General features: G+C 46.3%; 1 protein-coding gene across 5 annotated transcripts in view; it reads left to right on the top strand.

Moving 5' to 3' along the window:
* The first annotated feature begins 211 nt into the window (after positions 1-211).
* The window catches only part of SLC15A2 (solute carrier family 15 member 2), a 169303-nt gene continuing 141688 nt past the window's right edge, over positions 212-27826 (top strand). Inside the window, exon 1 of one of the 5 annotated variants that reach the window (XM_033946704.1) lies at positions 212-540. In XM_033946704.1, coding sequence (XP_033802595.1) covers positions 484-540 — 57 coding nt within the window. In that variant the 5' untranslated portion in view covers positions 212-483. Of the gene's footprint in view, positions 541-7926; positions 7947-16901; positions 17148-21874; positions 21898-27826 lie in introns of those variants that run through there. The other 4 variants (XM_033946706.1, XM_033946703.1, XM_033946707.1 and 1 more) reach the window with 4 other exon arrangements.

Raw genomic sequence — 27826 nt, 5'->3', positions numbered from 1 at the left:
CACAACCTCAGGGTACTGAGGCTGTAGCTTTAACCACTGCGCCACACACTCCCCTGATCTAATCTAATCTTCCATTTCTGTGTTGCACATATCTATTCAGACTCTAGGCGACTTACTGAGAAGGGGTGAGAGGGGATCGGGGGGGGAGGAGATTAACAAGGCGGACGTGGAACGGGAGGCAGCAAAACTCAATTGTCTAAGAACTTCATCTAGAGAAGGAAGTGGAAAGTTCGTTTCTGAGAAGTCTTTTAGGTTCAGCTGTCAAAAAGGAAGGTTTTTCGCTTCTCTTGCTTGTGTGATGTTCCTTGGCGGCGTCAACTGCCTCCAGAGTTAGCAGAGGAAAATTGGCAGTGACTGGAAGAGGGATCCAGTGTTGCAACAGAATTTATTACAACCAGATGAGTTTTGATCATCGCTTGCGTGCTTAGTTTTCCACTTGGAACATCCTGATAACTTGCCCATGAACAGCGTTCACTTACAGACATGCAGTTCCGAGAGACTGTCTGCAATGCAACAAGAGTAATTTACAAAATATTTCAGGTGTGCATAAATATATGTTTATATCTAAGCCTGTGTTATCTAAATATCTTATAGAGAAGGGGGCTTACGTTCAATCCACTGGGGTTAAAATTAAAGCGGATATTCAATGTTAGTATCTAGACCAGCTGACGCTTTAAAAAAAAAAAAAGAAGAAAAAAAAAAGGTCTTTAAAATAGTGGAGTAGGTAGATGTGAGTCACTTGTTTACTCTTTCCAAGAATACTAGCAGTAGGGGATATGCGATGAAGCTACTAAGAAGTAAATCTAAAACAAATCAGAGAAAATATTTCTTCACTCAACATGTAATTAAACTCTGGAATTCGTTACCAGATAATGTGGTGAAAGCAGTTAGCTTAACAGGGTTAAAAAAAAAAGGTTTGAATAATTTCCTAAAACTAAAGTCCATAAGCCATTATTAAGATGGACTTGGGAAAATCCACTGCTTATTCCTAGAATAAGCAGCACAGGATCTTGCCAGGTACTTGGGACCTAGATTGGCTACTGTTTGAAACAAGATACTGGGCTTGACGAACCTGTGGTCTGTCCCAATATGGCAATGCTTATGTTCTTATGTTCTATTTTCACACATACTGGTCCTGTTATCTGGGAAGCAACAATATTCAGATAGTCAACTGGAAATTAGGAGAGCCATTTTGTTGGTTTATGGTTGATGGTCTGATTATGGCCGCTAACTAGATACCCGCTGGCTCTGCCCACAGACTGTCCTGGCAGTCACAGTACCACCAAGGAGTCCAACAGGATGGGAACCCATGGGCATAGTATAGCAGAGGAGACAGTGGGAACGGACAATGAGTAATCCGCCAGAACCGGCAGGGTAAAATCTTCTTTATTTCAATCCAGGACGTACAGTGATATGGACCCATATTAATAAGGTTCAAATAAAATCCAGAAAAGGGGCAAAACTGTGTCACATGGCAGGGCATTTTCGATAGGACATCTAAGGGCTCCTTTGACGAAGCCGCGCTAGCGGCTTTATCGCGCGCACGTTTTTAGAGCGCGCCAGCCGAAAAACTACCGTCTGCAAATTAGCGCGCGCTATTACGCGCGTTAAACCACTAACACAGCTTCGTACAATGGAGCCCTAAGTCTGACTTTGGAAGACATCCAAAGTTGGAGGCAATATAAACCCTACTTCGGCTTCTTAAAGTGTGTGTGTGTGTGTGTAAATTTTGTATTTAATCAATTATTGAGGCTGTTAAGGGTAATTTGCCAAATAACTCTATCTTTTACAAAGCCGTGTTAGGCTTTTTTTTTTTTTTTTAAATTCTATGAGCATCAGAGCAAATACTAAACTAAACTAAACTAAACCTTAGGTTTGTATACCGCACCATCTCCGCATGCGCAGAGCTCGGCGCGGTTTACAGAGGTAAAGGAGGAAAGGAAATTACAAAGAAGGGATATAGGAGAGGGACTGAGAAGATAGAGAGGGGCAGGGTACTAGAGACGGGAGGAGATTAGATTTTTGAGAAGAGCCAAGTTTTCAAGCGTTTACGGAAGGATTGGAAGGAGCTAGAATTTCTGAGCGGGGATGAGAGGTTGTTCCAGAGTTCCGTGGTTCTAAAGGGGAGGGATGTTCCAAGTTTTCCTGCGCGGGATATACCTTTTATAGATGGGAAAGATAGTTTCAGTTTTTGGGAGGGTCTAGAAGAGAGCGGGTTTGAGGAATTCCAGAAGAGTGGGATAACGGGAGGAAGGACGCCATGTAGAATCTTGAAGGCTAAGCAGGCACATTTATGGAGGACTCTGGAGTATACTGGGAGCCAGTGAAGCTTGGAGAGGAGTGGGGAAACGTGATCGAACTTGCCTTTTGCGAAAATAAGCTTGGCAGCGGCGTTCTGAATTAGCTGAAGTCTATGGAGGTTTTTCTTAGTTAGGCTTATATAGATGGAGTTGCAGTAGTCTAGTCTAGAGAGGATGGTGGATATATGGCCGGCAATAAAAAAGCTTAACATAGCTTCGTAATAGGGGGGTAAGTTAGGCGCCCTTTATAGAAACCGTCCCAATGTGTATGCAGAATTAAAAAAATAATTTCAGTGTACATTAGAAAGCTAATAAGCCTGAAAACAGAAAATCTATGCTTAAAATATTACCTAAATTCTTTATGCATGAAGCCATTTTAAAAGTACCGATGAAAGTAATTTCACCTCTTGAACATTTAAATAAGTTTGATATAAAAAAGCCACATAAAATTTTATTTAAAAAAATGTATAAACCACTTAAAATCTAAAGCGGTGTGCAGAATAACATACCTAATATTACAACAGACCATCCCCCTCTTTTACTAAGGTGCGCTAATTGAATTAGCGCACGCTAAACGCTAACATGTCCATAGACGAACATGTACCCGTTAGCGTTTAGCGTGTGCTAATTAAAATAGCACACGCTAATCGGTTAGTGCACCTTAGTAAAAGAGGGCCCAAATGCCCTAAGAATAGACTACGGGGTCCTTTACTATGGCGTGCTAACCGATTACGCGCGTGCTAAAGATTAGCAAAAGCTAAATGCTAAGGTGCCCATAGAATATAATGGCATATGGCGTTAGTGCGCCTTAATCAAAGGACTCAAGAGTCTCAAAACCCCAGGAAGCGAATTCCAAAGTTTTATGCTCACCATAGAAAAGATGGAGTTCCTCGATCTCACATAATGAATCTGTTTTCCTTATTAATCAGCCTCCCCAAAATACTGAACTTTTGAGAGACCCCTGCACGTTGTGAGACCCAAAGCGGTGGCTTATTTAGCTTATAGGTAAATCTGGCACTGCTTACAGCTAACTCCTGAAAAACAAAAAGCTTTATTTCATAAAATCTTTAATTGGCTCTGACTCCTCAACAATCTCATCCAGACAAACACTACTACTACTACAACTACTATGAATTATTTCTATAGCGCTACCAGATGCACGCAGCGCTGTACAGAGTCACAAAGAGCAAGAAAATAGTCCCTGCTCCAAAGAGCTTACAATCTAAACAGGCAAGACAGCCAAACAGGATGTCATGGAAAGAGTTAAGGGGAAGGGTTAATCTGCTGGCTGGGTTGGAGGGCAGAGGGGAGAACAGGACAATCAAGCCATTGTGACATCACTGAGGAGGTTGGCTCTTATTGGTGGAACGAGGCATGATGACATCACAAGCTCAGCTCTGCTTCCCAAAGACTGAAACTCTTCACACTTCTACTACTACTATGAATTATTTCTATAGCGCTACTAGACGTACGCAGCGCTGTACAGAGTCACAAAGAGCTTACAATCTAAACAGCCAAGACAGACCAATAGGATGTCATGGATACAGTTAAGGGGAACGGTTAATCAGCTGACTGGGTTGGAGGGCGAGGAGTAGGGTTAACGATTGAAGGCTATCAAAAAGGTAGGTTTTCAGTCTGCAGGGTTGGTGCCTTCGGTTTTTGGCAGATGTCGGGCTAAGGGCTGTGAGTTCCTATGTGACGGGGAGCTGAAGTCCTGCGTTGACTTGCAGCACTGTGGTCTTCCCTCTCTTGATCTTGCTTACGCACACTGTCAGTTGCAGCACTATGTGCGCTCGCTTCCTAGAGATTCCCTTTCTTTGGCCTTTGGGATGCGGTTTAGAGCTTTTTTGGAGGGGGGGGGGAGAATCCAGAACCTCAGATCTCGGTTTCTTTTTTTCATCGGCGGCTTGCTGCCCTGGGGCCTCCTCGTGATTTTTCCTCTGTCTTGGAGGCTGGGTGGAGGGATTTGGGGAGGGAGCTTGGGACGGACTGGTTGCTCCGCGCTCTCCGCCGGGTCCCAGCCTTAGTATATAATGCGGAGCTGCGTGAGTGCCATTACAGAACCTTGTTGCGGGCCTATACCTCCCAGAGCCGGGCTGTGTGGATACCCAGTATTGTCTCACCTGCCTCACTGAAGTGAATTCTTACTTTCATGGCTTTTGGAGTGAGAGTATTCAGGGTTTTTGGGGGGCTCTGGCCTCCTTCCTTCAGGGCCTTCTTCAAGTTCCTGTCCCTCTTTCTGTTTTTCCTATGCTGTTTGCTCACTTCCCTGCATTCTCTGTTTTTTCTTCTGCTGAAAAATTGTTTTTGAGCAAATGTTATATTTTGGGGAAGAAGTGTATTTTCAACCATTGGCTGGCCGATGTTCCTCCCTCCTTTTGGTATTGGAGGAATAAACTTCATGAGCTGATGTGCTGGGAGGCCAGGCTGGCTTGCTCCTCTCGTCGCAAGAGTAGAAACTTCATTCATACTTGGTCTCCTTACTTGGACAGCTTGCCGCCGGGGAGTCGTCGTCGAATTTTGAAAAGACTGCAACTGTATTCTGCTCCACCTGTCTGACCTGGGATTCTTTTTCTGTTGGGGGAAGGGGGGAGGGGGGTTTGGGGGGATGGGGGTACAGGTCTGTTGGGGCGTGTTTGGGTCTCTTTGATCCCTGAGAGGACATCAGAGTCCAGTCCTCTTTGGGGGGGGGGGGAGGTGTCCCTCTTTTGCCTGTTGTTGGAAAAGTTACAATCCTTATCTGTGTTCTGTGGTTGCGAGTTGTTATTCTCTTTACCAATAAAAAAAGATTTAATAATAATAAACAAGGGAATCTACTATTCTACTGTGCAGCTACTATGTATACATTTCTGATACCGTATCATGTTATTCCTATTATTAGGATTTAATTCTCCTTTCTGCAAATTTACCTCATTTATTGTATTTAAGCTTCTACTTGTTTATTTCACCGTCATTAAGCTTTTAACAAAATTGTAAGTTTTATGTCAAACTGTACCTGCTGTACGTTGCCTTGGGTTTATCTCTTCATAACGGCAGTTAATAATTTCCAGTAATTAACCCCCCCCCCTTATACAAAACCGCAAAAGCATGTTTTTGCACAGGCCGGTGCACCGAATACTCTGCGCTGCTCCCGACACTCATAGAGTTCCTGTGAGTGTCGGGAGCAGCTCAGAGCATTCGGTGGACTGGCCTGCATTAAACACTGCTTCTGTGGTTTTGTTTAAATGATTTTTTATTGAGCCCAAAACACTTTTCCCTCTGTATTCACGGTTTCAGCATTCGCGGTTTCAATTATTCAAGGTTTTTAGCTTGCTGGCTCCTCCCCCCCAAATGACGTCAGCTTGCATAGAGAAATCGCTGATTCCAAGCGTTTCCAGAGAAAATCGCCGATTCCCAGCACTTTCTTCACCGTGTTTTGCCTCTCCTTCAGGGACAGGCCAGGTCTCCCACCATGTTATTCATGGTTTCACCCTATTCACGATGGCTTTTAATAGAACACAGCGAATAACATATGAAAAAGTTATTTGCAGTTTTTCTGTATTTGCGGGTCTGTTAATCCCCCTATCACAGCGAATACGGAGGGAGAAGTGTAAACCTAGAGCTTGTATAGATAAGTGCGACATACAAAAGGAAGAAATAAAATAAAGTACAAACAGGCAACAAAAGGCTCAATTTTCAGGATAGGAATACAACCACTCCCCCAAACACCCCCCTATCTCCCCCCCGATCCCTCCTCCAGAGTTCTCAACATTAGACATAACAAAGCAGAGCAAAAAATCCAAGCAGAAACACGCCCCCCCAGGCCCGCCAAATTCCGCCCCGTTCTGCCTATGTCACACCCCGCTCTGCCCCGCCCCAGGCCCACCCCAGATGGCATCCGCGCATGTGCAGACACAACACAATGGCATCACCACGCTGTGTCCACGCATACGCGAATCCTCCTTCCCGACGCGATTTTGACGTGCTGCTTTTCAAAACCCACATCAATAAAGTGATCGAGTCCTCCAGAGAGAAACAGTGGGAGCATCAGAGTCCAGCATGTCCTTGAGAGCTATCAACACCGTCCTTGTACCTCTCTGACTAGGGCAGGGGTGTCAAAGTCCCTCCTGGAGGGCCACAATCCAATCGGGTTTTCAGGATTTCCCCAATGAATATGCATGAGATCTATTAGCATACAATGAAAGCAGTGCGTGCAAATAGATCTCATGCATATTCATTGGGAAATCCTGAAAACCCGACTGGATTGCAGCCCTCGAGGAGGGGCTTTGACACCCCTGGTCTAGGGTTATGGACAGGGGTAGTTCCAGATAATATCGTGACAGAATGACAAACAGTCATTTTGCTAATTGTGCTGACCAAAGGGAAAACTTGAGTCCAAAAGGCTGTCCTATGAGGACAAGACCAGACCATGTGACCCAGGCCCACCTTGGGTGACCACACTTAGCACAATTCGCTGTCAAACGAAACTTAGAAAGGAATCCGTGATTTTGTAAAAAGGGGGGTGGGTAACTCATTGAGACCCCCTTTTTTTTCAAGCCTCGTTAGGGTTTTATAAATCACCGGCTGCTGCAATAAATGCTCCGACACTCACAGAATTCCTATGAACGCTGGAGCTTTTTTTTTTTTTTTTTAATTAATTTTTATTAATTTATAATATTTCGCAAGTGATACACTTGTTTCAGAAATACAGAACATAAAATATAAAGAAAAAGAAAATAACATCATTAGTGGTATACAAATTATTGTCTTTCTTAGACCACAAATTACCAGGGAGATCCATTAAATTTCATGGAGAAAATTTTAAAAAAATGAATAGCGCAAAGCTGATTATGCTTAACAACGCCATATTTCTTAAATCCAGCTGATCACAACTAATCTCCGGAGACCTTTTTAAGGTCCAGAAAGGTTCTCAATTGTGATGGTAAAAAGAAAGAGTAATTAGTCCCAAGGTAACAAACCAAACATTTCCAGGGGTTTGCTAACAAATAAGACGCCCCCAGTTCCTTTGTTTCCTCACGCATAGAAAGAAATTTTTTTCTGCGGTCCTGTGTTATCTTGGAGACATCCGGATAAATCCAGATTCTTTGTCCAGAAAAATCCTGATGCGAGTTCCGAAAGTAAAGTTGGAGCTTTTACCTCAGCGGCCGGCGATAAACCCCCACCCCCCGGCACGGCTTGCTAAAAGGAGGCCTAAATAAATCTGAAGTCTGTGTATGGAAAGTTTTCTCCCATTTCGTGCTTGTGGGACAAGGTTCAACACAGAGGCTCTTTTGTGTAATAAGTCTCAGCATAGTAGACCGACACAGGACCGTCCCAACACATCAGAGGAACTTGTCGTAGGTCAAAGGTTAATAATAAGTAACTGAACTTGACTTGCGTTTTTTTTTTTTTTTTTGGTGAAAATGTGCAAAGGCAAACTGTTAGCAATTCAAGAAAGGCCTTCTTGGGGCAATGTGAAACATTAACAAGGGTTAAAAACTTTACACAGCAAAATGTTGGACGGTGAAGACTTCTTTTGAACACGTGAGGCCCAGATCAAGTTGGAAGATGTTGGGTTACAGCATTTCGATACTCAGACCGTGTGACTACAAGAGAGAAGACAGCACGGATGATTCGGGAAAGCAAAGAAACCTAATTCGATAGGAGGTCTTAACATTCCTTCTTTTTTTTTTTTTAATACAAAGACTGTTGAAGAGTTTTTACCAGCGGGTCTTGTAAAGATAAATATCTCTACAGGCTATGTTAGCTCTTCCACTTAGTGCTTAGAGATTGGAATTCAAGTTGGGCATAAATCACTCCTGTTATCCAGCTGCCAAGAAACTTCATAAAGTTGCAAACAGTGTTTTGAGGGCAAAGTTAAGTTTCTTTATATGTAGTCGTGTTGCTAGCCTTTCTCTTTTCTCACGTAAAAAATTGAAGTAATGCAGCTGTAGTCAGTTCTGCAAACTGTCCTTTTGTTTATATCAAATATAGCTATTTTTAACCGATGAACTGCTTAACTCTAGAGAGATGTACTGTACCAGTCCTTAGAAGACAGTGTGGAAGCATCTTTTTCAACTTCTTTTAACACAAATATAGGCGGAGCTGCCAAGGGGGCCAAATTGGCATCTTTGAAAATTGACTAGGGCTAAGATTCTACATGTAGATTTAAAATGGCATTTTCTCCTAAATTCAGGAGCCTAATGGTGGGCTCCAACAAGCGTAGATTTAGGATGGGGAATGAAAGTTACAAGCTTAGTATGGATTTTCAGCACTAGCTTCATACATTAGGCTGATACATTTGAGCAAATGAATGGCATAACCTTTCAGCTCTTACATTAGTTAAGCTCTGGAACATGTTGCCAGAGGTTGTGGTAAGAGCGGAAAGCGCATCTGGTTTTAAGAAAGGTTTGGACAATTTCCTGGAGGAAAAGTCCATAGTCTGTTATTGAGAAAGACATGGGGAAGCCACTGCTTGCCCTGGATCGGTAGCATGGAATGTTGCTACTCTTTGGGGTTCTAGAATCTTGTTACAGTTACTCTCTGGGATTCCGGAATCTTGCTATTCTTTGAGATTCTATATGGAATGTTGCTACTCTGGGGTTCTAGAATCTTGTTACTCTCTGGGTTTCCGGAATCTTGCTATTCTTTGAGATTCTATATGGAATGTTGCTACTCTTTGGGGTTCTAGAATCTTGTTACTCTCTGGGATTCCGGAATCTTGCTATTCTTTGAGATTCTATATGGAATGTTGCTACTCTGGGGTTCTAGAATCTTGTTACTCTCTGGGTTTCCGGAATCTTGCTATTCTTTGAGATTCTATATGGAATGTTGCTACTCTTTGGGGTTCTAGAATCTTGTTACTCTCTGGGTTTCCGGAATCTTGCTATTCTTTGAGATTCTATATGGAATGTTGCTACTCTTTGGGGTTCTAGAATCTTGTTACTCTCTGGGATTCCGGAATCTTGCTATTCTTTGAGATTCTGTATGGAATGTTGCTACTCTTTGGGTTTTGGCCAGGTACTGGTTACCTGAATTGGCCACCGTGAGAATGAGCTACTGGGCTTGATGGACCATTGGGCTGACCCAGTAAGGCTATTCTTATGTTCTGAATTTTCAGCTGAAAACGTAGACTGTTTTACTAAAGCCGCAGCAGAAGTGGCCTTAGCGCGTCTTTACCACAAGTCTTTTCCGTGTGCCACTTTTGCCACGGCTAGAAATAGGCAGATTTTTCCTATTTCTGGAAGTAATGGCTGTGTGCTAATTGCGCAATTAATGTGCGGCCATTAAAAATATTCCTGCGTGAGCCCTTACCACCACCCATTTTGTAGGTGGTAAGGATCCCTTGCTAAAGGCATGCTAACCAGTTAGTGCATGACAATGCCCCATGTGCGGATTAGCGCTGTCACGTCCCACTCTTCACCACCAAACATGCCCCCTTCCCTGGCTGAAAGTAGGGCACAAATTCAGGAACCTAACTTAAGAGCTTAGCTTTGTCTGAGTAGTCACCCCCTCTTTTACTAAGAACATAAGAATTGCCGCTGCTGGGTCAGACCAGTGGTCCATCATGCCCAGCAGTCCGCTCACACAGTGGCCCTTTTGGTCAAAGACCAACGCCCTAACTGAGACTAGCCCTATCAGTGTACGCCCTAGTTCAGCAGGAACTTGTCTAACTTTGTCTTGAATCCCTGGAGGGTGTTTTCCCCTTTGACAGCCTCCGGAAGAGCGTTCCAGTTTTCTACCACTCTCTGGGTGAAGAAGAACTTCCTTACGTTTGTATGGAATCTATCCCCTTTCAACTTTAGAGTGCCCTCTCGTTCTCTCTACCTTGGAGAGGATGAACAACCTGTCTTTATCTACTAAGTCTATCCCCTACAGTACCTTGAATGTTTCGATCATGTCCTCTCTCAATCTCCTCTGTTCGAGGGAGAAGAGGACCACTAACGCATCCAAAGACTAACATGCACATGTTAGCATTTAGCCCACGCTAATTCAATTAGCCACCTTAGTAAAAGAGGGCCTGAGTTTTCAAGAGATAATTTTCAGACTTCCTGCATGGGTGTAAAAGTGCCTGCAAGCCTTGCATATAATTTTTAAATATCTGCAGACTTCTCTTTGAAATATGCAAAGTAACTGCTTTCTCTGGAAGACAACATATTTACCGGTCGATGTGAAAATACAATCACAGGAGGTCATTTTACAAAGGCTTTCGTACTGCACGCGTTAATGTATATCCCACCAAATCCTCGCAAGTGGAATTCTAGGCAGGGTACAGATAATCGAAAACATTATTTTGACTCACAGATGGAGTTCTAGGCAGGTTACAGACAGTGGCATAGTAAAGGAGAGACAAGGGGACGGACTGCCCAGGGTGCCCTCCTTGCCTTCCCCCCTTGCCTCTAATTCTTCACAGGCATGAGTAGCATCTCTCCCTCTGATGTCACTTCCTGGACATCAGCGAGAGAGCCGAGGCCAGCGCGGGCATTAGTTTGGAGATGTTGCTTGCACTGGTGAAGTTTAAAGGGATATGGGGAAAGGGAATGGAAGGGGAGGCGTGCATGGTGGGGGGGGGGGGGTGGGGTGGAGAAAGAGCAGGGAGAGCGGGGGCCTCCTACCCTCGTTACACTGGCTACAGATAGTCTAAAACAGTGGCTCCCAACCCAGCCAGTTGGGTTTTTGGGATAGTCCTAATGAATATGCATGAGAAAGATTTGCATATAATGGAGGTGACAAGCATGTAAATCTACCCCATGCATATTCATTAGTGCTATCCTGAAAACCTGATTGGCTTGTGGTCCCCCAGGATAGGGTTGGGAACCATTGGTCTACTCTAAAACATTACTTTGCAAAGCTACAGTAGGCTTTTTCACAAAAATACCATCATACAGATGTCAGAAAGTTCGAGGTGGATTACAGATTGTCTGAAACACTACATAGAGGGTCTGAAAAAAAAAACCTACATAGGGTTATACATAGAAATATGTAATAGAAGCCAGGTTATTGTACTAACAGAGACATCTGGTATACTGGTTTACAAACATCATTACCTCCTTTCTGAGAGATTTCTGAAAAGCCAAGTTTCCAGTTTTTTGGTGGAACACGCTTTGGTGGTATATGCTTTTGTGACATGGATCTCTACAGGTAGTGAGCTCCAGATTTTGGCAATCTGATAATTAAGGGCTTTACTATGAGGCCATTTATATATTTTTTAGAGTTGGATATGGTAGAGTCAGGCGGTCAGAGTTGTGGTGCTCAGCAGATCTGCCCAATAAATCAGTAAATCTGGAGAAGCTATCTGGGGCTTCCCCATGTAGAGTCTTCAAAGTAAGACAATACAGCTTGAAATCTACTCACTTTTGTAATTCCATGAGCAGTGGTGTGACATGATCAAATCATGACTTACAAAACGCCACAGCAAAAACTTATATTCTGTATTAGCTGAATTTTTTTTCATTTGTTTCTCTGATATTCCTGAAAACAATGCATTGCAGTAGTCTAGTGTAGATAGGATAGTTGTTTGTACTAGTATTCTGTATTGCCGCTGGAAGAAACAGGATCTGATCCTTCTCGACTTCTGCGGTGTAAGAATCACTTTATGGACTAAGTTGTTAATATAATCTTCAGAAATCAGCATGCTATCTAGGATGAGTTCCAGGACTTTTGATGATCTTTCTGTGTTGAAACTACTGTAATTCCATTTGCAAGGTTGATAGTGTCTGGGATTAAAGGCTCCTTTTACTAAGCTGCGTTAGGGCATTAATGCGCGGAATAGCGTGCGCTACAATGCCGCACGCTAGACGCTAACGCCAACATTGAGCTGGCGTTAGTTCTAGCCGTGTAGCGTGGGCTTAGCGTGCGCTAATCTGCGTGCGCTAAAAACGCTAGTGCACCCTAGTAAAAGGAGCCCTAAGTGTGTGTGTTGATCAAACCATAGCAGTTTGATTTTTTTTTCTGTGTTTAGTTTGAGATGTTCATTGAAAATAAAATGCTGTATATAGACTTTTTACAGGGAAGAGAATCGGGGCTATCAGTCATTGCATAAGAACAGTGGTCCATCAAGCCCAGTAGCCCGTTCTCACGATAGCTAATCCAGGTACCTGGCGAAAACTCGAGGAGTAGCAACATTCCGTGCTACCAATCCAGGGCAAGCAGTGGCTTCCCCCATGTCTGTCTACAGACTATGGACTTTTCCTCCAGGAACTTGTCCAAACCCTTTCTTAAAACCAGCTATGCTATCTGCTCTGGAAATCCATTCCAGAGTTTAACCATTCTTCGAGTGAAAAAAATATTTCCTCCAATTGGTTTTAAAAGTATTTCCCTGTAACGTCATCGAGTGCCCCCTCGTCTTTGTAATTTATGACAGAGGGAAAAATTGATCCACTTGCACCCATTCTGCGCCACTCAGGATTTTGTAGACTTCAATCATAGCCGTCTTAGGTGCCCTGATAAAGACACCCGGGGGCAGTATTCTGTAAATTATGCAAGTAAATAGGAGCCCTGCCCAAGTCCCATCCATGCGCATGCCCCCCCCTTTTAGTTACATGCGATAGCACTTACACACCCCATTTTGGAATAGCGCTTGCAGTATTGCACACATAACTTCTCTTTTACTCTGCATTTACACTGCAAGAGATGCATAACTGCAGCTGCCTTGTTATAGAATTCCTTTATATGTATTCTATGGTTCACCTCAATTGCTGGAACTAGACCCCGTAATTTGGATGCTTTTAAGCATTTCTATTCTTTGTGGTTTTGACAGAACAGACTCCGGAAGAAGGTTGTTTCATACCGAAACACGGACCGTGTCGGGTCCATACCACAGACCTGATACTGTGCATTATTTGGATTTGTCGAGTATCGTATATGCATTGCTTTTATCCGTGAATACTTTTCACAATAAACTGTTTGTCAAGATCATCGCCTCCACAGTTTTGTTTTGTTCTTGGCTGTCTCCGTTGTACTGTGGATTCATTGGGTGAATTTCTCTTGTTTGTCCTGTACAATAAGTTCGACAGCACCCTATCAGCGCTTCATATATGCGACCGTTAGATAAAACATCTGGGAAGTACTGCAGACACCTCTTTCTTTTGAAACTTAAAGAGCTCTAGAATTGGAATGCAGGGATAGCATCATAGTGACATCACAAGGCCTTGTGCTTTGGATCTGTGGGATCCGTGGGGTCTGCAGGATCCTCGTTTTACTCCCTGCCGCATCGTGATAGTCCCACTTCCTGTGTGAACCTCCCAAACACACTTTGTTATGCAAGAACACTCAGGCCTAGATTCTGTAAGCGCTGCCTGCCACCAGTGGTATAGTAAGAGGGGGTGGGTGGGGGCATCAGCACCCCTCCTCCTTTCCACTCCTTCCCACTCCTCCCTTTGCCACGTGTGTGCCCCCTTCCCTTCACCACCATAAGCAACTTCAACGTGCTCCTAGCGACTACTTAGTCTCTCTCGCTGATGTCACTTCCGGGTGCCGCACACAGGAAGCGACAGCAGAGGGAGAGCCGATGGGGTTGCGGGGAGCATGTCGAAGTTCTTGTTGCTCATGGCAGTGAAAGACTAGAGGTACGGGGGAAAGGAATGGGGATCAGGGAAGGAGCGGGGAAGGGCAGAGACGAGGGCGGAGGAGGGGCTAATCGATTTAGCGTGCGCTAAAAGCTAAGGCAGCCATTATATTCTATGGGGACCTTAGCATTTAGTGTGTGCTTATCTTTAGCATGCTCTAAATCAGTTAGTACATCTTAGTATAAGGACTATAAAGAATTCAGCCAGTTGATAGCCAGGGCTGTATCTTATCAACATTTTAGAAAACTCCTGAGAATGCACTTATTTGATAAATTTTGATTGGAGAAAATTTGTATTTGTATTTGATATTTTTTTTTTTCCTGAGTGTATCTCGGCTTCTTTGAGCTGCGAATCGCACGGAACTGAAAGGTAATGCAGTATACACATAAAAGTGTTATGTTATATTGCATCAAAATGTAAACATTCGAGCAAACTGCTCTTACGAAAGAAGCCACCAACAGCTCCAGACCTGCCAGGAAACTTGGCAAAGTAAAAGGTGGCCGCTTCTTGCTTTGTATGACACCGAGTGCTCATTTTAATACATGAGCTCCTCGGAAGGCATTTGCATAGGATTCTTGGTAAAAGCCCCTGGAAACCATTTTGTTTTGCAAGCTAGACTGGCTACAACTTGTCTTACTGGTGTAGTAAGCTTTTGAGCGTCTGCCCCCTAGTCCATAAAGTTGTGCAGTCAGCTGGAACAACAATTCCTACTTGGCAATGTGCCTATAAACAGGCCAGCTTTCAAAGACGACCCTTTTGCATCGGTAAATTTTAGGACCGTGATTAGAATTAGAGGCACATCCTATATCCTACTGTTACTGACAGTGGGCGTAGCAAGGTAAGGAAGCACCTGGGTTGGTGGTTCCTGGCATCGCCACGCCGCAAGCCCCCCCCCCCCCGCACTCCTCTCTATCGCGTGCACCTCCTGCACTTCTTCCCCGCTGCACACCCCTATTCCCCCCCCCACATACCTTTTGAAATCTTCTCCAGCAGCAAGCAGCATCTTCTGTCTGCTGCTTGCGTCAGCCTCAGCGCTCCCTCCGATGTCACTTCCTGGTCCCGCAACCAGGAAGTGATCTCAGACACAGAGCCAAGGTCGATGCGAGCGGCCAGCATAGTTTTGAAGAGGTGGGTGGGCAGAGAGGAAAGGTGACAGCGCCCCTGCCAAGGTGGCACCAGGGGTGGTCTGCCCCACCCTCACCCTCCTTATCTAATGCACTGGCTATTGATAGAGCTGGTGTTAAACATGCTGGACCCAGGGTAGCAATTTGGGAGGAGGCCCGTTAGCAGGTTGCATTTCCTTAGGCTGCAGAAAAACTTCGGGCCCCTGTTTGTACCCCCTCCAGACACTACCCTGATTGATTACTGCTGTAATTGTCTATTGCCTATGTCTATTTATTCTTGTGGTACACTGCCTTGAGTGAATTTCTTCAAAAAGGAGGTAAATAGTAACATAGTAACATAGTAGATGACGGCAGATAAAGACCCGAATGGTCCATCCAGTCTGCCCAACCTGATTCAATTTAAAAATTTTTTTTTTTTTTCTTCTTAGCTATTTCTGGGCGAGAATCCAAAGCTTTACCCGGTACTGTGCTTGGGTTCCAACTGCCAAAATCTCTGTTAAGACTTACTCCAGCCCATAAGAAAATAATATGGGTCTGCATTAGCATGTTTTATTTATTTAATTTTCTATACCGTTCTCTCAGGGGAGCTCAGAATGGTTTGCACATGAATTTATTCAGGTACTCAAGCATTTTTCCATGTCTTTCCTGGCAGGTTCACAATCTATCTAATGTACCTGGGGCAATGGGGGGATTAAGTGACTTGCCCAGGGTCACAAAGAGCAGCATGGGTTTGAACCCACAACCTCGGGATGCTGAGGCTGTAGCTTTAACCACTGCACCACTCTAGAAATCAAAATGTAGCAAATGTGAGCAAGTATAGGACAATCAAGCCATTGTGACATCACTGATGAGGTTGGCTCTTAGGCATTGGTGGAATGAGGCATTGTGATGTCACAATACCAGCTCTGGTTATCAGAGGCTGAAACTTGACACACTGTCTATTCCATTTTCTATACTGTTTTCCCAGAGGAGCTCAGACCAGTGTTTACATTAATTTATTCAGGCACTCAAGCATTTTATGCTGTTTGTCCTGGCGGGCTCACCATAGGCACCAGTCCTGTGGGTGATGTGGGTGCCCAAGCACCCCAATATCTTTGGGACCGCAGACGCGCTAGTTGCCCTTGGCCCGGGCGGCTTTAGGGGGTCCTGAAAATGCCAGTATGCCCAGGGCAGGATTAACCAATAGGCCAAGTAGGCACGTGCCTAGGGCCCGAAATGGTCAGGGGGGCCCGATGAAGGAGGGCATCAACATTGTTTTTTCTAAATGGTGATGGGCCCCTCCAGCATCGATCGGCAACGTGGGCCCCCCCCCCCGATCGGCAACGCAGTCCCCCCTCCCCATCGACGGAAAGTAAGACAAGCAAGCAACGCAGGTAAGAGAGGCAACAATTGTGCAAGCGGTGCTGCTTGCCCAAAGCTTCCCTCTGACGCAGCTTCCTGTTTCCGCCTGAGCGCATGGTGGGGTGGGGCGGTGCAGGGGGCCCAGTGTACTTGGGTGCCTAGGGGCCCTCGATGAATTAATCCTGCCCTGAGCATGCTTCTCCCCGTTCTTCCTGGTCCAACCCCAAAAAGTAATTTTACAAGACAAAGTTCCAGAATTGGCTTTCTTCAAGCAAAAGTGGTAGGATGACTAGCAGCAGGTGTTTGCAGCAAGGGCCAGAGACCGGGTGGGGCAATCGATGCAGAGCCTTTCCTTGTTCTCCCTAGCACATAAAACTTTTACTTACTGTACTTTGTCCTTCATTCCAAGAAAAGCAACAGTGAAAACAAAATCCAGAAAAAGGGGGGGGGGGGGGAGTCTCAAATTGAGTTGTACAGAAAGCCCATCAATTTTACCAGCCTAGCATGCTCATAAATAAAGCCCAAGCAGGAGAGTCCTTCCACAATCTGTGTGCCACGCCCCTAAGCTCTCAAGGGCAAGAGGGAGAAGGTGCCTGTTTGTTTTAGGGTTAAACTTCACTAGGAAAAGGAGAGAGAGAGAGAGAAAAAAAAAAGGTCAGCGAAGCTGGTAACTTTCCCAGCGAGTGCAGTCTCTTAACAAACAGGAGTAACGTGTTCCAGGAAGGGAGATGGACCTGCCGCAAAATCCATCCGCCCGAGACACTCTCTCGCCCTTTTGCTCCCTCAAAGACGATGAGCGTTCAAATGACGTCTTTTGCGCGTCTAAAGAGGTGCCGGTGAGTAAAGGTCTACTCTCTGCTGAATTCATTTCCCTTAAATAGAGAACAAGCAAAAGGAACATGGTAAAAAAACAACAGGATTTGCAGGATTCTCAGGATCTCCAGGATGTTAGGTGGACCGGGATCCTGGAAAATCCTAGTTTTTCTCAGACCCGGTTTGCAAGTCTAATAGAAACGGACGATATACGTGTAAAGTCAGACCTCCATAACACAGATTTCGGTTGGAGGTACAGCAGGAAAGTTTCTCTTAACTCTTGAAAAGTGGTCAGAAATGCTGGCCAGAGAGCTGTCCCGGGCGACTAAGGTTTTCTTGACCTGCAAGTTAGAAACAAAACATCGTTACTCGAAAGATAGCTTGAGAGCTTGGGCTGCTCTTTGTGTAAGGGTGTAATGCTGGTGTTATTATCAGAGGACGTGCGTGGCATTTACACGTCGCTAGATAACCGCGAATCTTTGCGGAAGGGTCGAATGAATGAAGAAGAGACACTTTGAAAGGCTGAACCGAACTTAAAAGAATCAGACTTTCGGGGTGTGAGAAGGGTTTCCAGAGGCCGGACTCGCCTCGTAGGGAGCTTAGACCGGAGCTTAGCGGAGCCAAACACCTCAGCCGGTCGCCAAGAAATGCCAAAGGGTTTTGCCCAGCAGGGAAATAAGCTGGAAACGTGGCAGCGTCTCTTTCAGCCGGACACAGGCTTGAATCCCGACTGGGCCACCTCAGGGAAAGAGAGACTTAGGGTCTGGGTAAAAACCGGGATTTGCAGGATCCTCATTCGGAACCAATCCGTTCTTGGCAGTTGTCTTAGCTAATTAGGCAATTTCCTACGGAAGTGAAATGCAGAAATATCTTAGCTTCAGAATCTGACTCCCATTGAAGGACAGAAACACGGAAGATACCACCAGCAAACCATCCAGTCTTCCCACTCATTATACATTGTCTTTTTTCTTTAATATTTCTGGACAATAGACCATTGAAGCCCACTCCAGCCTAGCCTAACCCTCCTGTCACTGGAGCTTCTATCAAAGCCCTCTCTGGCTCATCCTAAACTGGGAACGCGGAGCTCACAACCTAACGGATCTTAATGACACGCCCTTAAAAATCTGAGGTCCGTGCTAGAGGTCTGAACGGGGATCGCAGGAGTCCCGCGGGTCCTCCCAGGGTTCCCGCGGGAATCCCCTCCATCCCACGGGACTCCCACAGGGACCCCCCTCTGGCCCACGGGACTCCCACGGGGACCCCCCTCTAGCCAACGGGACTCCCACAGGGATGGAAGGCTTTGGAAGCAGGGTTCATCCATATAATATAATGGACACGTCAGCTTTAGTAAAAGAAAGGGTTTACAAGTTAATTACCTGAACAGACAACAAAAAAAGGGTTCCACCAAAGAGATTCCACAAGGAAAACAGCAGTACAAACACAAAAGAAACTGTGGAATTGATGATCCTGTCAGAAGTAATTGTTGCTTTTTATGGGGATGGGCGGGGATGGAGGTAATTCCTTGCGGGGATGGGTGGAGACGGAGAGGATCCTGATGGGGACGGGCGGGGACGGAGAGGATCCTGGCGGGGACGGGTGGGGACGGAGAGAATCCTGACGGGGATGGAGAGGATCCTGGCAGGGACAGGTGAGGACGGAGAGGATCCTGATGGGGATGGGCGGGGATGGAGAGGATCCTGGCGGGGACGGGTGGGGACGGAGAGGATCCTGGCGGGGACGGGTGAAGATGAAGAGGATCCTGGCGGGGACGGGTGGGGACTGAGAGGATCCTGGCGGGGATGGGTGGGATTTCTGTCCCCGTGCAACTCTCTAGTCCGTGCCACTTTTAGTCTCAGCTTAGGTTATGGCTCTGATAGACCTCTATGACCCTTTAGGGCAATTTTCTATAAGAAGCGCCCAAGGTAGGCGCCTAATTAGCGCGATTCAAGTAAAATTGGGTGCAGTTTAATGAATCACGCTGCACGGAACATATTTTGGAGGCACCCAAGAAACAGGCTAGCTCTAGGCACAACTAAAAGTTAGGCGTCTAGCTGAGCACTTAAGCACGCTTAACAGGAATGATTCTGCAACAAGACGCCTTAACGTGTAGCCACGCCCACGCCTAACATGCATAGCGCCTATTTTTTTTGAAGGCCGCCTAAATTTTTAGAGGCGCCTTGTTACAGAATCGCGCTTTCTTGATAGGCGCCTATGTTTCAATCAGTGCTGATGAAAAAGCGTAATTGAGCTTGTTGGTCAATTTAGATAGGCGCCGATCTAGTTGGGCGCCTCCGAAATAGGGGCCTAACTTTAGGCTTTGGTTACAGAATTTTGGCCTTTAGCTCTGATGGATTCTAATGCTTTCCCCTCCCTATGCTGAGACCAAGGGCTTCTTTCACTAAGGCGCGCAAGTGTTTTTAGCGCACGCAGGATATAACCACGCGCTACATGGCTAGAACTAACGCCAGCCTAATGCTGGCGTTAAGGTCTAACGTGCGGGACAATTCAGCATGCGCTATTCCGTGCATTAATGCTTAGTAAAAGGAGCCCTAAAAGTGGCAAAACATTTGCCTTGAGGTCTGTGCCACTTTTTTTTTTTTTTTAAATTTAAATAATATCTTTATTGGGTCATGCAATATAACCATAACACAACCTTAATCTCAGCATACGTTGTGGCTCTGACAGACCTCTATGACACTTTAGCGTTGACAGATCCTAATGCTTCTTCCTCCCTATGCTGAGACTAAAAGTGGCACGGACCTCAGATATTTAAGGACGTGCAGTTAAGATCCGTGAGGTCCTTCTCTATGCCTTTCATGATTTTATGTCTCTATCATGTCCCCTCTAAGTCTCCGCTTTTCCTGGGGCTCTTTACCCTGGAAAAGCGTAGACTTAGAGGGGCCATGATAAGAGACTTATAAAATCATGAAAGGCATAGAGAAGGTGGAGAGGGACAGATTCTTCAGGCTAGCGGACACAACAAAAAGAAGAGGGCATTCAGAAAAACTGAAAGGAGACAGATTCAAGACGAATGCTAGGAAGTTCTTCTTCACTCAGAGGATGGTGGACACCTGGAATGCACTTCCAGGAGAGGTGATAGGACAGAGTACAATATTGGGTTCAAAAAGGGATTGGATGACTTCCTGAAGGAGAAAGGGATTACAGGGTATAGATAGAGGGTTACTATACAGCGTACTACAGGATTAGGATATAAACATTTTAGGCGGTGGAGAACTTACAGGTCATGGACCTGGGGGGCGGCCGCGGGAGCTGACTGCTGGGCACGATGGACCCCTGGTCTGACCCGGAAGAGGCAATGCTTATGTTCTTATGTTCATGTTTTCCCCCTTCCCTCCTAAACCAAATCACCACATATGGGACCCAGGTCGTGCAGGATTGGCTGATACCAGCCTTTTTTGTATACCATTCATTTCCTAAACTAGAGACCTTCTGTGTTCATCCCACGCTTTTTTGAATTCCATCACTGTTTTCATCTCCACCACCTCCCTCGGGAGGACATTCCAGGCATCTACCACCCTCTCCTTGAAAAGAGAGAAAAAGTCTTTTTTGTTTATTTTGTTTACGGCGTGGGGTTGGAGAGGTTGTAACCCTATGTAATGTTATATTGTAACACTGTGAATGTTAAACTGTAACCCGTTCTCAGCTCTCTGGGGAAGACAGGCTATAAATAAATACCTAGATGGGTCAACCTTCCACTACCATAACTGCAAAAGCCCAAGCAAGCAGCCTAGGATAACTCCCTTCCCAACCACATCTCTCAAGTGGTCTCTTCCTCATCTTACTACCTGTGTCAACTCCGGAAAATAACTACAGTAAAAACCTTGGATTGCAATTAACTTGCAAGTATTTTGCAGGACAAGCAAAACATTTTGTTAAATTTTAATCTGATATACAAGCAAAGTCTTACGATACGAGGACATACAGTATACACGCGTCACATCATCACAACTGAGCCGATGGTTCTTCTCTCTCGAATGCTGCGGGAGTCTAGTGACTGTCCTAAACAAGCGAGGTCTTGCAATACAAGTATATATACGTCACATCATCACAACTGAGCCGATGGTTCTCCTCTCTCTGACACTGCAAGAGTGTAGTGACTGTTCTAAACCAGCAAAGTCTTGCAATACGAGTACATATAGTATTTTGTATTAAAGTTTTTGGGTTGTGGAACGAATCGTCTTGAATGTCCATTATTTCCTATGGAGAAATTCGCTTTGATATACGAGTGCTTTGGATTACAAGCAGGCTTATGGAACGAATTATGCTCACAAACCAAGGTTATACTGTAGTTTACTGATTCCGACTTCACCCTTAGTCCTCTCCCGCATGGACTACTGCACCGTGCTATTCAGTGGTCTCACGGCGAAGAACGTACAATGTTTCCCAGTGTGTACAAAACGCGGCAATCAGACTTCTAAAAAAAACCCTCGATCCCCGCGACCCTGTCTCCCAGGCCCTGTTGTCGGCTCACTGGCTGCCTGTTGCCAAATGTTGCGTCTTCAAGGGCCTGATGCTAGTGTTGAAATCCTTGCATGACATGGCGCCAGGCTACGTGATGATCAAGCTTCCTTTGTACGTGCCAAACGGGCGCACTTGAGCCCAGGATGAAATACGCCTCAAAACACCCCAAGCTGTGCCCTTCAACTGCAAACCCACCAAACGACGTTCCTCCTTCCACTTCATACCGAACCACTGGAATCGACTGCCCCATAGATCAGATCCCTTGAATGACTCCTGAACTTTAGGAACATGGTAAAAACATACCTCCCGCGTTCCCCCCTCCCCCGAAAATAAGCCCTAGTCCCTGGATTCGCCGGCAGCAGCACTTCCCCCAGCCCTTCGCCACACAGCTGAACTGCCGAAACCCCGCTGACCCTCCATCCTTTCCTCCCATCTGAACCCCCACTGCCCGCTAGCCATAAATACCTTCCCGCAGAGCAGCGTCAGGCCAGCAGCACTCTAAACAGGATGCTTCGCGGCCTTCTTGTTGGAGAATTCTCTCTGCCGCGTCACTGATGATGTAATCAGTAACACTGCACACGGAAGGCCCCAACGAGAATGCCTCAAAGCGTCCCGTTTAAAGTGCTGCTGGCCCGATGCTGCTCTGCGGGAAGGTATTTATGGCTAGCGGGAGGGAAGGATGGAGGGTCAGCGGGTGTTTGGTTACATGGCAGGGATGGGGGGGCAGGTGCTCAAGGGTTCTGCTGCACAGGGGGATGGGAGGGATGGAGGGATAGAAAGATGCTGCAGAAGGAAGGCACAAGGGGACGGATGAGAGGGGAAGAAAGATGTTGCACATATGGGGGAGAGAAAGGAAAGATGAGGAATTGAGGTTAAGGAGAGGAAGGGAGAGATGATTATGTACAGTACATGAAAAAATTAAGCCCTGCCCAAAAATAAGACCTAATGCATTTTTTAGGCCCAAAATGAATATAAGACACTGTCTTATTTTCGGGGAAACGCGGTATTTATCTAACTCCCCTGCCCATGAACAATAGATTACAAAGAAATGTATATTGATACAAGATCCTCAATATGTGTCATGTTAGGATAAAAATTTGTACCTGAAACATCTTGTGTTGTAACTATGGGAAATTGTAACCTGTTAATTATATATTGTGCATGTTGACCTGTAACCCGTCCTGGGCTCTTTGGGGAGGAGAGGAGAGAGAAAATGAATTAAACCCCTCCCCCTTTTTACAAAACCGCAAAAGCGGTTTTTAGCGCAGGCCGGCAGGCTGAATGCGCTGCTCCCGACGCTCATAGGAACTCTATGAGTGCCGGGTGAAGCGCAGAACATTCAGCCTACCAGCCAGCGCTCCAAACCACTTTCATGGTTTTGTAAAAGGGGGAGGGGGTTAATGAAGTGTGACATGATTTTTTTTCCCCCAGCGTACTATCACAGGTAATAATTCATTTCCCTTCCGTAGGCATCGAGATTAGCTCCATTATTGAGTCAGGATTTTCAAAGGATAAAGGAGTTTTCAGCCAACACTATTCACTCAGGTATTCAAAGCCCTTTGTAGGGAAGAAGTGACAGAAATTTTACACAGAGCAGCAAGGGGTAGCCCATTCGGTACTCTTTAATTTCCTTTTTTTGGTGGGGGAGGGGGGTGCTGATCCTGTTCTTCGTATTACAGCGCTAGGAAAATGTAACAGCTGGTGGGTTGTTTCGCAGATCACTAGAGGCTTTTGAAGTGCTCGTGTTTGATCACAGTGTCGAAACGCATCACTGCCTCTCTCCTTTCACTTCTTATTCAGTGCATTAAGAATTAGGAAAATGTCAGGTACACACGACGCCTTTGTTAACCTTCTGTCATTCTAAAGCCAGAAAAAAATTGCAAATCTCTTTCCTCTTAAGCACTGAGGGCAGCCACTGTCTTTAAGTATGAAATGGGTTTGCCAGTTTTAAGAACCCCCATCCCTACCTGGGGTATATTCGCTAAGCCTACCGATCGTGTACCGACCCGATCCACTAACCTCTGTGCTGATCATCCTCCGATCCACGCATGCAAAGTAGGAAGGATGCGATTCACAAAACAATTTCAGCAACACCGACTGGGCTGCCCGATCAAAAAAACAAGTGATTGCTGAAGACCAGTCGCTTGTTTAAAAACTCCTGCTCTCCGCCCTGATTCTGCTTCTCCTGCTCTCCGCCCTGATTCTGTTTCTCCTGCTCTCTGCCCTGATTCTGCTTCCTCTGCTCTCCGCCCTGATTCTGCTTCCTCTGCTCTCTGCCCTGATTCTGCTTCCTCTGCTCTCTGCCCTGATTCTGCTTCCTCTGCTCTCCGCCCTGATTCTGCTTCTCCTGCTCTCCGCCCTGATTCTGCTTCCTCTACTCTCCGCCCTGATTCTGCTTCCTCTGCTCTCCGCCCTGATTCTGCTTCCTCTGCTCTCCGCCCTGATTCTGCTTCCTCTGCTCTCTGCCCTGATTCTGCTTCCTCTGCTCTCTGCCCTGATTCTGTTTCTCCTGCTCTCCGCCCTGATTCTGTTTCTCCTGCTCTCCGCCCTGATTCTGTTTCTCCTGCTCTCTGCCCTGATTCTGCTTCCTCTGCTCTCTGCCCTGATTCTGCTTCCTCTGCTCTCCGCCCTGATTCTGCTTCCTCTGCTCTCTGCCCTGATTCTGCTTCCTCTGCTCTCTGCCCTGATTCTGCTTCCTCTACTCTCCGCCCTGATTCTGCTTCCTCTGCTCTCCGCCCTGATTCTGCTTCCTCTGCTCTCCGCCCTGATTCTGCTTCCTCTGCTCTCTGCCCTGATTCTGCTTCCTCTGCTCTCTGCCCTGATTCTGTTTCTCCTGCTCTCCGCCCTGATTCTGTTTCTCCTGCTCTCCGCCCTGATTCTGTTTCTCCTGCTCTCCGCCCTGATTCTGTTTCTCCTGCTCTCCGCCCTGATTCTGCTTCTCCTGCTCTCCGCCCTGATTCTGCTTCCTCTACTCTCCGCCCTGATTCTGCTTCCTCTACTCTCCGCCCTGATTCTGCTTCCTCTGCTCTCCGCCCTGATTCTGCTTCCTCTGCTCTCCGCCCTGATTCTGCTTCCTCTGCTCTCTGCCCTGATTCTGCTTCCTCTGCTCTCCGCCCTGATTCTGTTTCTCCTGCTCTCCGCCCTGATTCTGTTTCTCCTGCTCTCCGCCCTGATTCTGTTTCTCCTGCTCTCCGCCCTGATTCTGTTTCTCCTGCTCTCTGCCCTGATTCTGCTTCCTCTGCTCTCCGCCCTGATTCTGCTTCCTCTGCTCTCCGCCCTGATTCTGCTTCCTCTGCTCTCCGCCCTGATTCTGCTTCCTCTGCTCTCCGCCCTGATTCTGCTTCCTCTACTCTCCGCCCTGATTCTGCTTCCTCTGCTCTCCGCCCTGATTCTGCTTCCTCTGCTCTCCGCCCTGATTCTGCTTCCTCTGCTCTCTGCCCTGATTCTGCTTCCTCTGCTCTCCGCCCTGATTCTGTTTCTCCTGCTCTCCGCCCTGATTCTGTTTCTCCTGCTCTCCGCCCTGATTCTGTTTCTCCTGCTCTCTGCCCTGATTCTGCTTCCTCTGCTCTCCGCCCTGATTCTGCTTCCTCTGCTCTCCGCCCTGATTCTGCTTCCTCTGCTCTCTGCCCTGATTCTGCTTCCTCTGCTCTCTGCCCTGATTCTGCTTCCTCTGCTCTCTGCCCTGATTCTGCTTCCTCTGCTCTCTGCCCTGATTCTGTTTCTCCTGCTCTCTGCCCTGATTCTGCTTCCTCTGCTCTCTGCCCTGATTCTGTTTCTCCTGCTCTCCGCCCTGATTCTGCTTCTCCTGCTCTCCGCCCTGATTCTCTTTCTCTGCTCTCCGCCCTGATCCTGCTTCCTCTGCTCTCTGCCCTGATTCTGCTTCCTCTGCTCTCCGCCCTGATTCTGCTTCTCCTGCTCTCCGCCCTGATTCTGCTTCCTTTGCTCTCCGCCCCGATTCTGCTTCTCCTGCTCTCCGCCCTGATTCTGCTTCTCCTGCTCTCCGCCCTGATTCTGCTTCCTCTGCTCTCCGCCCTGATTCTGCTTCCTCTGCTCTCCGCCCTGATTCTGCTTCCTCTGCTCTCCGCCCTGATTCTGCTTCTCCTGCTCTCTGCCCTGATTCTGCTTCTGCTGCTCTCTGCCCCAACTCCGTGGTTTTAACCCACGGTGCAGTCCCGCTTTCAACCCGCAAGTTAAAACCACAGGCTCGCAAATGTTTCCAGCTCTGTGATAACCACAACAAAAAAAAGTTTCAAGCTCTCTATTCGCAGTGAGCAAGCGTAGATCATCTACAGGCAAAGGAGATGGTCTGCGCATGCGACAGGATCTCTGGAGAGCGATCCGTGCGGTTGGTGTGTGTGTCTGTGTGTGGGGGGGGGGGGGGGAGGAGGGGCGTGCCTATGATCGCCCCCATTTGCATGAGGATGTGTTGAGAATTTGTCGGCCTGCCAAGGATCGGACACGATCGGGAAGGTAAAGTGAATCCAGCCCCTTGTCTCCTATCTTCATCCTCCCTTAAAAATAAAAAAAAGGAAATTCTGCTGTCCTATTAACATCTATTGTTTCTCAAATAAAACCGATTCCTGTTAATAGGGAATTCACATATACCTTGTAATTTAAGAAAATGATCTTTTTATTACTTTATAAGACATGAAGGTAGTTGTCAGCTCCAGAACTCCTGGGCGATGTGACTTTCCCCACTGCCCTAAATCAGCACATTCCACACAGTGATGACTGTTCAACATTAAAAAAAATCTCTCCGATGCACAACTTCTTGAATGGCGGCCAGTTGATAAGAAACAGACTTCCAGTTAATGGAATCCAGAAATGCAATTCACACATCACTCTACATGTCTTAGGATCTGCCTGAAGTAACCTCAGACTCTACTTAGGTCCTATCTTTCTTCTGCAGGTATCCTCTCATACCGTAAATCTATGAATTTCATCTCTTCCAGGCTCCTCTTTCTTCATTCATTCCTCTCTTAGGTCCCCTTTTTTACAAGGGTGCACTAGCGAGAGCCGCATGACAAATGCTTCGAAGCCCATTCAATCCCTATGGTCGTTGGAGCATTAACTGCGTCGGCCCTTGCTATCGGGCTTCGCTGCCCGGATGACACCATTTGTACCACAGAAAATGACAGGAGATGGAACTAAATACCGCCTCTCCTGTTTGCCCAGCCATTGCTTCCTCTCCCTCGGAGATCTTCTGAGCATGTCGAAAATGAAATGACATTGGACTCTTTGGCACCCACTGGATTTGGCGCCAGTGGACCCGGCTGAGCTCTCTCATGCAACATGCTGGCGACTTCTATGTATTTGCCCGATAGGGGTAAATTATTTAAAAGGCGACCGCGAAAGCTAGAAGGATGCTAGGGTGCACAGGTAGAGAGGTATGGCCAGTAGGAAAAAGGAGGTATTGATGCCCCTGTATAAAGACTCTGGTGAGACCTCATTTAGAATATTGAATACAATTCTAGAGACCACATCTTCAAAAAGATATAAAAAGAATGGAGTCTGTCCAGAGGAAGGGTCTCACTAGAGTCTTATACAGGGGCATCAATACCTCCTTTCTCCTACTGGCCATACCTCTCCCTATGCAACCTAGCATCCTTCTAGCTTTCACCATCACCTTTTCAACCTGTTTGGTCACCTTAAGATCATCACATACAATCACACCCAAGTCCCACTCTTCCGTCTTGCACACAAGTTCTTCACCCCCTAAACGGTACCATTCCCTCGGGTTTTTGCAGCCCAAATGCGTGACCTTGAATTTCTTAGCGTTAAAATTTTAGTTGCCAAATTTCAGGCCATTCTTCAAGCTTCGCCAGGTCTTTCTTCATCCGTAGTGTCCACGGATTTTGGTATCATTCGCAAAGAGTCAAATCTTACCTGACAGCCCTTCAGCAATATCGTTCACAAAAATGTTAAAAAGAACAGGCCCAAGAACAGAACCTTGAGGCACACCACTGGTAACATCCCTTTCCTCAGAGCGATCTCCATTGACCACTACCCTCTGTCGCCTTCTACTCAACTAGTTCCTGACCCAGCCCGCCACTTTGGAACCCATCCCGAGGGCACTCAGTCTATTTATCAGACGTCTGTGTGGAACACTGTCAAAGGCTTTGCTAAAATCTAAATACACCACATCTAGTGCACATCCTCTATCCAATTCTTTGGTCACCCAGTCAAAGACATTGATCAGATTTGTCTAGCGAATCCATGT

The sequence above is a fragment of the Geotrypetes seraphini genome, chromosome 5, assembly GCF_902459505.1.
Source record: "Geotrypetes seraphini chromosome 5, aGeoSer1.1, whole genome shotgun sequence".
NCBI classification, from domain to species: Eukaryota; Metazoa; Chordata; class Amphibia; order Gymnophiona; family Dermophiidae; genus Geotrypetes; species Geotrypetes seraphini.
This window is presented reverse-complemented; position numbering and strand designations above follow the sequence as displayed.